Raw genomic sequence first — 12,745 nt, forward strand, 5'->3', positions numbered from 1 at the left:
GTCCTTTATCCATTGTTCAGAGTCTATACGTAATAATGGTTTATGAACAAACAGCCCTCAACTTCACTTCATCCGGCCCACGACTTAATTGAATCCGGTCGATCACTTCGAAAACTGGCCCACAAATGATATCCGTCGCTCTGTAATCTGCTTAGCCGCACTCATCGGACACGTGGCAGCGGTGTTTCTCGTTTTAGCTCGGTCTCGTCTTGCAGCGACAGAGCTGATGGTGATGCGTGTCAGTTAATGCGTGGTTGACACCAAAGGTATTTTTATGAGGGTTATGTTCAGCCACACACCTGCGCGATACGACACTCAAGTTGGTTTAAAATAGAAGTGATTGGACATGCCACGCATCTATTACGGTTTAAAGCCACGTTATAGTTTGATGAAACATGCCTTTACTAAAGCTATAATTCCTTAATTTGGGGGGCTTAATTTCTCACTTAATATTTTCAGAGTCGCTGTTAAAAAGACTAAAGTAGTAGGTGGTACGTGACCAGGAGTGGCCTTAGCCAGAGCGCGAAAGTATACTGGATGCGGTGTGCCGGGCCCCGGAATTTCCAGGAACAAACACATTCCTGCGGAGGGAGCTGGTAGGAACGTTGGGTTGCTCGGTCAATGGCCTGCAGGGTCAACGGCGGCGTGGTGTATTCCGCAAATATTCCCGACCGTGAGGGCGGGCACAAGCCGGCGTGAGTAGGTTATACGTTGAGTTTTATAAGGGCACCACGGGGTGACCAGTCCCTCCCCACCCAGCCCCACCTCACCCTCCCCACCCAGCCCCTCCCCACCCTCCCCTCTCCACCCAGCCCCACTCCTCCCATGTTTTGATGCACGACGGACGGACACAATAATCCCCTGTGGGCTGGTGGAACCAGGTGGTTCCTACCAGTAAAAAATGTGTCTGTGTTTCTCCCTTGTGATGGGACTTTGTAGGATGAACGTTGAGATGTATAAGGGCACGGGGTGACCAATAAGGTCCGATTTGGTCTGTAATAAGGCAACTGATAAGGTGTTGAAAGGTTTACGTTGGCCAAATCACGAAACCGGTGGATCTCAGAGTTCAAGCCAGGCAGGGTTTTTAGCCTGAATTGTGGTTGAATTGGCGACCGCCGTTGCAAGCAGTGTCACACAATCCGTTGTGTTGTCCTGTTCATCTATGAGCCCCTTCACCCACCACCAACCCGCATTGACCAGTGTGGTTGGTGGGGCTGCTCATAATCCGCAGTGGTAAAATGTTAACTACTTCGCCTGGTATACAGGAAGTCGTGGGCTCGATCCTGACTCTGACGCCTGCTGTATATTTGGAATTTGCGTGTTTCTCTCCCCGTGGTCGCGTGGATTTTTCTCCGGGTCCTCCGGGTTTTCCCTCCACATTTAAAATCAACATCATGCGTTTAGAGTATTTGGCTGCTATAAATTTCCACGTGGTGATGATAGTCGCTGCAGTTGAGCTATCATTTGTGGCCAGGTCGCTTCTGAACCAGAGCTACATAGATCAGTGGGCCCTACTTTGTGAAATTTAAAATAGTTTAGTTTAATAGTTGAACATATGTTGCGAACAATACAACACAACCCGTTGTGTTGTCCTGTACATCTATGCGCCCACCCTCCCACCCACCTTCACCAACCCGCATTGACCAGCGTGGTGAAGTATGGTCAAACAACCTCCTACATTGTATAGGAGTGGATTGACACCAACGCATAGCTGTTAACCCCTTATCAGTGCCCTACCTTATTACTACAGATCAATTCAGACCTTATTGGTCACCTCGTGCCCTTATTAATCTCAAAGTTCATCCCACAAAGTCCCATCGCAAGTGGAGAAACACAAAGAAATCGACAAACATATTTTTATATTGCCGTATCGAAACGGCTGCACGCCGTATGGACCTGAAAACGAAATGTCCCTGTACAAGAATAAAGGGTAGAGCGTATGGGTTGACAGGTATGTAACTATATACTACACTATACACTACATTCCTATCAACTCCTTATCAGTACCTATCTTATTACATACCAATTCAGAGCATGTTGGTCACCCCGTGCCCTTATTAATATCAACGTTCATCCCATAAAGTCTCATCACAAGGGAGAAACACAAACAAAGAGACCAACATTTTTTTTTATTTTGCCGTATCGAAACGGCTGTACGCTGTATGGCCCTTAAAACTAAATTTACCTGTACAAAAAAGCGTATGGGTTGATGCTACGGTACACTATACACTACATTCCTGTCAACCCCTTATCAGTACCTATCTTATCACATACAAATTCAGAGCGTGTTGGTCACCCCGTGCCCGTATTATTAATCTCAACGTTCATCAAGTCTCATCACAAGGGAGAAACACAAACAAGAATACTGGGACACAAACAAGAATACGGGGTCCATACTCTTTGGGGGTTTCGGTAAAGTCACGTAGGTAAAAAATAAAATACAAATAAATGTTTTTTTATTTTCTTAAAAGCTAAAAAGAATAAATGTCTTTATTTTCTTTAAAAAAAAAATTATTTTATTTTTTATTTTCTTAAGAAATAAAAATACAATTATTTTTCTTTTCTTTTTTTCTTTCTTTTTTACCTACGTGACTACCGAAAAAACCAAAGAGTATGGGACCCTTGCAGTCACGAAAGCTTCAAATCTAGAAAGAATACTGGGGTCACAAACCACGTGCGTTGACACGGCATGCCCCCCCCACATCCCCCACGTGTGAAGCTGCCCGCTGCTGCTCTCCCCTCATTGAACCCGGGGAGGCGCTCGACCATCGCTTCGGACAAACACGGCACAGTAGGTGGGTGGGGGGGCAGACATCGCAGTGACGCGACATCATAATCAACATCGTCATCAGCAACATCACCACCACCACCCACCCACCAACCACCATCATCGTCAACCACCACCAACACGACATCACAGATCCTCCATCACGGGCGGAACCACGACGTTGTTATCGGCGGTTCTAAGTCCAGCGGAGACGAGGACGAGGACAAGCAGAAGACGATAAAAGAGACGAGGAGAAGGGTGCGGTTACCGCGGGTTTCATCTTCAAACTTACCAGTGGCATCGCCCGTAACGAAGTGAAACGAGAAGGAGGTGGTAGAGGTGGTGGAGAACGAAGATAGGGACGGGAGGGGGAGAGGAACCGGTGGAGGAGGAGGAGGAGGCCGCTCCTCTGTTGTCGCGCCCCGCGGGACATGCGTGTGCGCGGGTAATGAGCAACAGAGCTGCGAGCATTCGCGGCAGCAAGCGACAGCAGCCGCAGCGCTGGAATGAGTGGGAGCCCAGGTGAGTGTTGGACGCTTCGTTGTTCCACGTTTCCCCATCTTCCCACAGACCTCCACCCCCGAGACGCAACGCGAGCGAGGCCGAAGCCTCGACCTCGCCTGCCGTGCTCGACCGAGCTTGCTCGGTTACGCGGCTAGGCGAGGCCGTGGTTCTGGGCCTAACCCTCTCGGCGCTTTTTCGAGTCGTATTTTGTGGCTTCTGTAGAGGGCGGTGCTGTTCTTTTTTTAATTAAATAAAATACTTCTTGTCATCGGTAAAGTATTCTGGTATTTTAGTGTGAGAGAACTCCGTGCAATTAGCGATGTGCGACTAAGGGCTGTTGGCGGGACTTGGCGCACGAACCGCAGTGGAGATCGGGCTCACGTTAACGAGGCATTGATTGCTTTTATCTTTTAACGTTTAAAAAAATAACGTGTGCGAGTAATGACGCTGTGAACTCATAATAATGTACGGCCTTTGTGATTACAATGCTGAATTAAGGTCTCTTCTCCCCCCCCCCACGCCGTGTCGGTGGTAAGGGGTTGTTGATTGCTCATTACTTAACTCCACTTTGTTCAGTGGGGGTTTGTGAAGGGAGAGGATTTCTCACTCGTCATGTATCTTTGCCGTGACCGAGAATCGAACTCGAGTTTGCCGGCTTCTTATTAGCGCAGTAGCTAAAAAAACACAACATTTTGTTCTTCCAAGAGGGTCCTGCCACGTTGGGATATCATGCGAGAGGATAATCCGTCAGCGTCTGGACACACGGATTCATGAACCCACTTGGTGTACTTCCATCTCCTGGCCACTGCAATCCAAATGCGGTTGGGAATTTCAAATATAATTTGTGATCCATCAACCCTTGCTTTCAAAGTAGAGGATCACAGCCTTGCGCCACCACAATTTTCTTCGTATACATACATGTCACCCCCTTACCAGCGCCTAACTTATTACAGACCAATTCGGACCTTATTAGTCACCCCGCGCCCTTATACATCTCAGCGTTCGTCCTACAAAGTCCCATCACAAGTGTAGAAACACAAACAAATAGACATACATTCTTTTTGCCCGTATTCAAACGGCTGTACGCCGTATGGACCTGAAACATTTATTTCCCTGTACAAGAATACTGTACTGGTAAACCCCTATGGGGTGAAAGGTTTGCGTATATGATGTTTGTATACTCTTCTTGCCGATGTCGGCAATATGTTCAGGAGCTAAACTAAATATCAATGTCGAGGGCTGTTTGCCACGAGATGGCTTTAGGAGAGAGTTCGTATATTTTGTATTCCTCTGTATGAAGGAGCGCAGACTTTTGTGGTTTACTAATATGGTCCATAGTTTGTGTTGCATGGCACCGTATTATGATGACACCATATGCTATGTCCTATGAATGGTGCAGTGTTCGAGTTGATACTTGTCTTGCGGTAAAATTAACGGCACTTTTCGAGTGTGTGAAGGACTACATTACAACCATAATCGTTGTCTGTGGACAGGGACAGGGAGCGAGGAAGCAGTGGAACTTCTACGCCACAATTCTCTGGCGAATCCCACCAGGCGTGGAAGAAGCATGAGTCCGGCCGAGGCCACTTTGAGTCGCGCAGTCACGACAGAGGTGACATTTCAGCCACACAGCGCTCTACCCATCGCTGCCTCTCAAGCGATGGGGCCAAGATGTTCCTGTGTTGTACAGGGTGGACAGGAAGACCCTTTCTACACACTTTTATTTAACTCACTCTGTCTGTTGTCGTTGTTGTATCCTCAAATCTTGTAACTCAATTTTTCCCACTTCCCAACATGGTATCGACTGCAAACTTGGTATACTTATGTCATACTGATGACAATACTATATTCTATCATAAAAAAATATAAACATATTTTAAAGCATTTTTTTATATGTTTTGTTTCGGCTTGGGTCTAATTGTCCACGCTCAACTGACGTTGGCTGTAAATCACCACGGTTCCTTACGTTATGGCAAGCTTTGGGGCCACTTCCTGGAGTCGTGGAATTCTTCCATTACTAGTAGGGTACATTTCATTAAAGCGTGTTTTAAAAAAAGTTTTTTTTAATATTACTTATTATCCCTATCCATGGTCCTTTGAAATCTTTGGGACCCTAATTCTTAATTTGGGCTCCCTCGTTTATAATGTGGGCTTCGGGCCCCCATCTGTTCCCAGTCACTGTATTTATATTGGATCAATCAGTCTTGTATTCACTATAAATCACGTACATTTGTTCTCGGTTTATACTTGGCTTGTTTCATTAGTTGCAATAATACATTTTAAAACCAATTTCAGGAAATACTGGTGTCTCATTTACTTCCCAAATGATCGTGCATTTTTTGGAGATCCCCTGGACTTGGGGTCCCCTATACAGTCACGTAACTATTTACTCCCCTCATAAAACTATAAAACAACTATAAAATGTTTTAATTTTTTTACCAGGTAAGGCATACTGAGCTATAATAGCACTTTTTGAGGAGCGACCTGGCCACGAATGATAGTTCAACGAAGTGGCTTATGTGGAACTTTATAGCGGCCAAATACACTAAACGCATAATTCTAAATCAGGTGTGCCCCAATTTTAAAATCTGTCTGCAATCACGCCATCGAACTCATTGGGGTAGAGGGGATTCCTAACGCCACCCTGTTGTGACTCGTATGCTTTTCTTGAACTCTTTGTTCAATGATGTATAGTGAGATCATATATAGTGGACAAAACATGTTTAAGTTATTTATGAAATTACCGTAATATATAGCTGGCATTTTTTATTTTTCCTTCCCATTCGTGATGAAGGTGTCTGCATGTTTTTTTTCTCCTTCAAAAATTGGGCTTAAGGAACATTCACCAAAATGTGACTTGGGGTTTGTGGTGGAGAAGACGTTTCCACCAAATTGCAACAGGAAGTAATTAAATGTTTTCCCACCTAGCAAAGGTGGACACTTCTTTTCTGCAAACACAAGCTCTTCTAAGTGCTCTGAAGAAATTTCACGTGTTTTCTGCGTGGTTTATGCATCCTGTGTTTAACGTGCTGGACAGGAGGGAGGTATGAGGTTAATGGGGGCCCAGGAGAGAGCTCCTACCAGAGGAGGGCGGCGAGGCAAGAGCTGAGGGGTGTGGATGTGAACGCCGAGGGATCCACAACCGTACAGCATGGCAACCGTGCCTCTGCTTCCAAAGAAATGAGGAAACCACTAGGTGAGATGGACCGGCCTCTGACATCACGGTGTGGTCCGCGCACCAGTGGGCTCCAACTTTTTGTGCAACACTCGACAGACTGATCATCCGGTTCCTATATTATAATATCATTATATTATAATAATTATCAGAAATTCCATGTTACAGAATGTTCAGGGTCTGTAATTATATATACACTGTCTACTTAAAAAACAAGCATCACCTGTTTTTGTATAACTGCTAACACTCCCTTAATGTTTTATTAGAATAGATGCACTCGGTTGCATGTTAATGTTTTATTATAGTAAGAATATATTCAGGGTTGGGTTGTTTTGCATCTGATTCGGTTGTACAAGGGAAATAAACTGTTGTGAGAGTGCAGTATAGAAGATACGTGGGCCCCTCCATGCCATGAATTAATTTGTGCTTCTTCTACTGCGTGGCCTCAGAGCGTCAGTCCTACTCTGAGGACTCTCGATTGTCTCATCTCCTGCGGAGAGTGTCTCGGGAAGATGACAGGGAACGTCGTCTCAACACAGCCCGGCAGCTGAGAGAATTCATCCAGCAGCCAGACAATAGGCTGGTGAGTCATTAAACCCTAGATTTGAAGCTTTCGTGACTGCAAGGATTCATACTCTTAGGTTTTTTCGGTAAAGTCACGTAGGTCAAAATAAGTAATAAATAATAAAAATAATAGAAATAATGATAGAAATAAAATAATAAATCACGACGTTTCGGACGCAACACAAGCGTCCGTCATCAGGTGGAACAACAGCAACTCACTTCAGCAATTGTTTCTTGCTGTGGTTGTCCCACCTGTTGACGGACGCTTGTGTTGCACCCGAAACGTGATTTATTATTTTATTTCTATTATTATTTCTATTATTTTTATTATTTACTTTTATTATTTACTTTTACCTACGTGACTTTACCGAAAAAACCTAAGAGTAGTCATAAACCCGTCTGTGTGTTGAAGTGGCTCAATCTCAATGAAGTGCCATTCGTAAAGCCAACAAATACCTCCCTGGTTTACATGATTAATTGTCTGTTTTATTTCAGGTTCTTTTTAAACAGCTCGACAATGTTTTGGCAGTCCTTGAGGATGTCGTTAATGAGAGGTATGTACTGGAGCTCAAGTCACTTTGTCACAATTTAATGACCTTTGATCATCAGTAGCTGGCCAGGTGCTGAGGAGTCCAAATATTTCCCCTTGACCCTTGCAGCAGTAAACTGCTGCTGGAACTGCGCCAAGAAGCTGCTGCCTGCCTAGGGCTGCTCTGCTGCACCCTGGGCTACGATGCTGAGAAGGTCTTTACATGGATCTTTGGCAAGTTTGACTTGTCCAGCAAAGACGATGTGAAAATGCTGTACCTGTGCGCTGTGCACCGGGGCCTGGAGGCTGCCGGCGACAGCAAGACTTTCACCAGCGTCATGCCGGTCAGTGTCCTTTCCCCTACATTGGTGGCATATAGCCTCATTGTATTTAAAATATTGATTCGACAACGTCACTTTACACACGAGTTAATAGCCATTTAAATATAAGTTCATTTCCTGTTTTAATAGCATGTTTTCTATCGCAAAGGAAACTAGGTTATCGAAGCATTGGTCGACATTTATGAAGTTATTTATTTCCAGTACATATCCGTGTGATTTCTATTTAACATTTTATTAATAGTGTAAGTTCACCGAATTTTCATCTTTATACCTTGTATATTTGTTTTGAAATGTGTATAAATATTTATAACAGTTGCATCAAAAGCATTTCCCTTGGTATTATACCTTGTGTGATTTGTGATTTCAGTCTGTAATGAGCAGCTTACAGTCCATCCTGGAGAATGTGGACCCCCCTGATTTGCTCTGCCACTGCGTGCATTGCATCCTCCTGCTAGCACGCAGCTACCCGCACGTCTTCAGCACTAATTTCAGGGTGAGTTCTCTTATCCCCTGTGCCTTCAAGATGAATACACAATCAATTATTCAGCACCCCCTCCATTATCCTCAGCTAGATGCCTTCACCTCCCTCTTTTCCCTCCACTGGCTTCCAGTCACAAGCGGTGTCACATACAAGGTTACCTACCTGTACCACCACACCTCTTCTTTCGGTCATCTATTGTATATTTCTTCAATCCTGTTACCCTACACTACAACTCAGGGTAGAGCTCTCCATGGCATACCATGAACCAGGACCGTCACTCAATAGCAGCCCCCGCCGTCTTGAACGCCGTTCCGTCTGATCGTTCCGATCATCAAACCACGTCCTTGGATGACCTGAATATGCATCATCATAGTCAACCCAGCATGGTGTTGGTCCTCACCTGTTTTGTTGTTTTTCGCTTCCCTCTGCCGCACTTTTAGGACACGGTGGATATTTTGGTGGGATGGCACATAGACCACACGCAGACCAGCAGCCTCACACAGAAGGTTTCTGGTAAGAGTTACTTTAAGACTAATCTATTAAGCATGTTATTTTATCAATTTGTATCTTCGATTTGTTTAGTTTTGGTTTTCATTAAACCTATGACCAAATCATCCAGAATGTGATCAAATCAGATCTTTTATTAAAAGCACGGCTAAGTCCACATTGTGCTTGGGCGGGTGGCCATCGTGCACTGATAAGTTGTCATAGGGCAGTGTGGCTATATGGCAGGCAATGAAGTGCATTAAAATCCATTGTTGTACTGTCATTCTATACTCCCACACCTATGCTCCTTCTCGCCTTCAACCTGCAGTGACTAGCGTGGTGAAGTATGGTCAAAAAACCCCCACGACCCACGCGGCGTAGGGAGTCCCTCATCCAACAGTGGATTGATAAAAGGGCAGCACATGTAGACGATGTGTCTCTGAAACAAGAGGTTGCTATGTTTAAATTAAGTGCTTCGTGACCACCGTGTGTGTGTGTGGCTAATGTCTGTGTTGTGCTGCCAGGCTGGCTGCAGTGTCTGGAACAGTTCTGGGTGGCCGACCTCGCCTTCTCCATCACCCTCCTTGGGCAATTCCTCGAGGACATGGAGGCCTATGCAGAGGTAGAAGATCAAAAGTCTTGGGTGGTGGCGGCATTCGTAACGTTGGTTTATTGTTCACACTGACTGCTGTTCACTAGAGTCCAAGTTTAACATTTTCTATAAATGATGAGAAAACCCATCGCAACAGGCAGATATGTGCAGGCTGTAAACACGTAGAATTAATGACCACATTATTCAGCTTCCAGGCTGGTGGCTTAGACAAGGCTGAGATCATTGTTCGTGTAATGTGGTGGTCACTTCATATGCATGAATGGCACGGTGGGAGTGGTTGGTGCCTTCCTGCTGTTTGGAGCACCCCTTTGTCATGTCAACAAGATGCAAAACTGGCGACCTGAGTTCGATCAACGACCACGGCGAACATTAGTGGGCAAATTATGTTTGAACCTGTTCTGGGTACACCCGTTCACCTACCTGCACTTTCTAGCATAGTGAAGTATGGCCAAATAACCCCCACATTGTGTAAGTAGGCCTTCATCCAGCAGTGCATTGGCAAAGGGCTGTACATGATTAATAATGGAACATTGCCATACGCAAGAATATACATTATTAATAAGGTGTTCATATAATTAATACGAATCACTTTCTCCTGTGGCAGGCCACTTATTTACGCGCATTGATAATTAATAATAGAGTGATGCATTGCTTCAATGTGGCGTACTAATTTTAGAAATGTATTCTGGTGTCAGGATTTGAGGCATGTTGTGAGCGGGGACTCGATGGACGAGGAGGTTCCTCCGCCGTCCGTGTCACTGCCTAAACTGGCAGCGCTGCTCCGAGTGTTTAGCACAGTGGTGCGCAGCATTGGGGAGCGATTCAACCCCATCAAGGGCCCTCCCATCACAGAGGCCTACGTCACAGAGGTGCGTCAACAGTGAGAATTTCTTTGCTTTGGTGTTTATAACTGTCTTTTCATATTTAAAATTCCTGTTATCCCAGTTGTGGTGTCGTCGTGTAATGAGACAATCCATTCGGATTTCTCTCAGAGCTGTGCAACCATTTGTCGGAGAACAGCCCACAGAAGCGGATATTACAGAGCGACCTCTGAGATCCCTAAGTAACCTCTGGTCCACACAACATTTTCTCCCAGCTCTGCCACTGAAAATAATGTTCGTTGCATGGCAGTCAAACCAATGTTTTTAATGATCAGTGCTGGCATTTAGGCAACTTAACTGCTTGACCATATTAATATAATTTCTTTGTGCGGTGCGGTGAAGAACTCTATTTAGTCATTTTCGGCTTCCTGGATTCAAATCCAGGCAACCTGAGGTCTTTGCGATTTTTCAAGTCGGTGTTTTCACCGTTTAACGAGCGGTTTCCGTTTTCCTTGCCCCCTCTCCCCACCCTTGGCCACGCTGCAGATCCTGCAGCGCGTGGTGATATGCGTGAGCGTGGCAAAGCAGGCCTACTTCTCGGAGGCGGTGATGACGGCGGGGAACGAGTGCGTGTGCGTGCTGCTCGGCAGCCTGGAACCCGAGCTCGCGTGCACGGTGGAGGGCCCCGTGGAGTTCGGCCTGAGCCAGCTGGAGCAGCCTGACACCTACGCTATCGGATACACCGTGTCCATCCTCAACCTCATAGCCCTAGTGAGAGAGAAAGCCCACCCCCCTCCCATGCCACACAGCGGCAGGAGCGTCATCGCTCGTGTTATTTTTTTTCTTTGTTATCGATAATCTCTTACTCTTCTGTCTTAATCGCAATTTGATGCTAAACTGTCGATGCTGTATGATAAGCTTCACTTGCAATAGTCACCCTCATTCCATTTTAATGTTTCTTCTACTTAATTTTACTCGGAAGAGGTTTTTAAAAGTAATCTATCCAAGCTATATTTCATTGCAGGAAATGTATTTTTATTTATGTTGATATATGTTCATGCAGTGTTTGCGATTTTTTTTTCCAGTAATGCTAGTTCACAAGAGCACTGTTGTCTTTTTATTCCGCTTGAATGTCTTGTAATGTCAGAATGTTTCATGAATATGTACAACATTCTGACGTCAACTTTAAGTGTAGTAGATTACCATTCATCATGGGTAAAGTCTAATATATTCACCGAGCATGAATCCCAATGCTATTTCTCTGTTTTCCTGTGTAGATCGTGGAACAGTTTGGTAGTAAGCTTCCCTCTTCGTTTGTGGAGAAGCTGTTTTCTCGTGACTCAAATCTGCTTAAGCTACGACTGCACAGAGACAACCAGGTAACGTTAACAGCAGCGCTGCTACATTCACGGATGAGACTTGAAACTGCTAGCACACACACTTGCTTGGGAATCACTTGGGAGTGTTGTGTTCAAAACACACGACTTGCTTGGGAAACACTCGGAGGACAGTGTTGAAGTTCAACTTTCAATTCTATGTTGTTTTACTAGGCGAGAACTCCAGAGATCAGGATAGTCTCATTTTGCAAGAGTGATCTGCGTCACCAAAAATGACTTGAGCAAAACCAACAAATAGTATAGTAGGATACATTTTGTGCCACATACTCATCTGCCTTTTGTTTTATAATGCTGATAAGAAGGTGTATTAAAATTTGCTTGAAAACATTTATTTGTTTTGCCATTTATACCTGCAAGAAGGCAGTGGTACACAAGTCTTAATTACTGTGTACTTATTGTCTTGTTGAACAATGTAACTATACAGTTATTAATATATTCTTACGCTCGTAATACATTATTAAATTGTGCGTGTAAGAATTGTTTATTTTCAATTAGTTTATATTACGGGTTCATGTGAACCATACAGCCTGTAGAGGTGCTATATTCACTAGAATGTAAAAAAAATGAATGTTGAATTTATTTCCAACGAAAAATAGCGATAATTTGTTCAAGAATGATATCCCTTGAGGGTCAGAAAGAGTACAAGGAGTCGTGTCGCTTTATTGCTGATCCCGCTGCTGTCGCTGCCAGGTGGTGAAGGCAGCCCTCTCCGTATACCAATCCGTGCTTGGCCTCAAGAACATCCCGGTGCTGGAGAGCGCCTACCGGCTGATCCTGGGCGAGGTGGCGTGCGCCGTCAAGAGCCTGCTGGCGTCACTCGGGGCGGAAGACACTGACTCTGTTTGCGTCGACCTCCTCCACCCCTCGTTCGCTGGCACTGTGCTCAGTGCCGACATGGCGGAGGCAGCGCTGGTCTTCAACCTGTGTGCTCTCACCACCATCGGCAACGCCAAAAATTCCATCATTGGCGTGAGTCCTATTGCCGCCTGCGTGACCCGTTCGCTTTTTATCGAGATTGTCACCAGTGAGTGCGCTTCTACTGTTCAGACTCTACTCGTGGAATCGGT

The 12,745-nt window shown here is 45.1% G+C and overlaps 1 protein-coding gene across 1 annotated transcript in view; it reads left to right on the forward strand.

Annotated features, from left to right (window-relative positions):
* Nucleotides 1-2,819: 2,819 nt before the first annotated feature.
* SMG1 (SMG1 nonsense mediated mRNA decay associated PI3K related kinase) overlaps nt 2,820-12,745 on the forward strand; it is a 51,579-nt gene continuing 41,653 nt past the window's right edge. The window contains 13 exon segments of the mRNA XM_061569973.1: nt 2,820-3,289; nt 4,765-4,883; nt 6,309-6,467; nt 6,896-7,029; nt 7,506-7,564; nt 7,670-7,883; nt 8,248-8,373; nt 8,802-8,874; nt 9,372-9,469; nt 10,156-10,329; nt 10,828-11,052; nt 11,559-11,660; nt 12,369-12,647. Coding sequence (XP_061425957.1) covers nt 3,216-3,289; nt 4,765-4,883; nt 6,309-6,467; nt 6,896-7,029; nt 7,506-7,564; nt 7,670-7,883; nt 8,248-8,373; nt 8,802-8,874; nt 9,372-9,469; nt 10,156-10,329; nt 10,828-11,052; nt 11,559-11,660; nt 12,369-12,647 — 1,836 coding nt within the window. The 5' untranslated portion in view covers nt 2,820-3,215.

Source organism: Lethenteron reissneri, chromosome 44 (genome assembly GCF_015708825.2).
Source record: "Lethenteron reissneri isolate LAM-NWPU_2019-01 chromosome 44, ASM1570882v1, whole genome shotgun sequence".
Lineage (NCBI taxonomy): Eukaryota > Metazoa > Chordata > Hyperoartia > Petromyzontiformes > Petromyzontidae > Lethenteron > Lethenteron reissneri.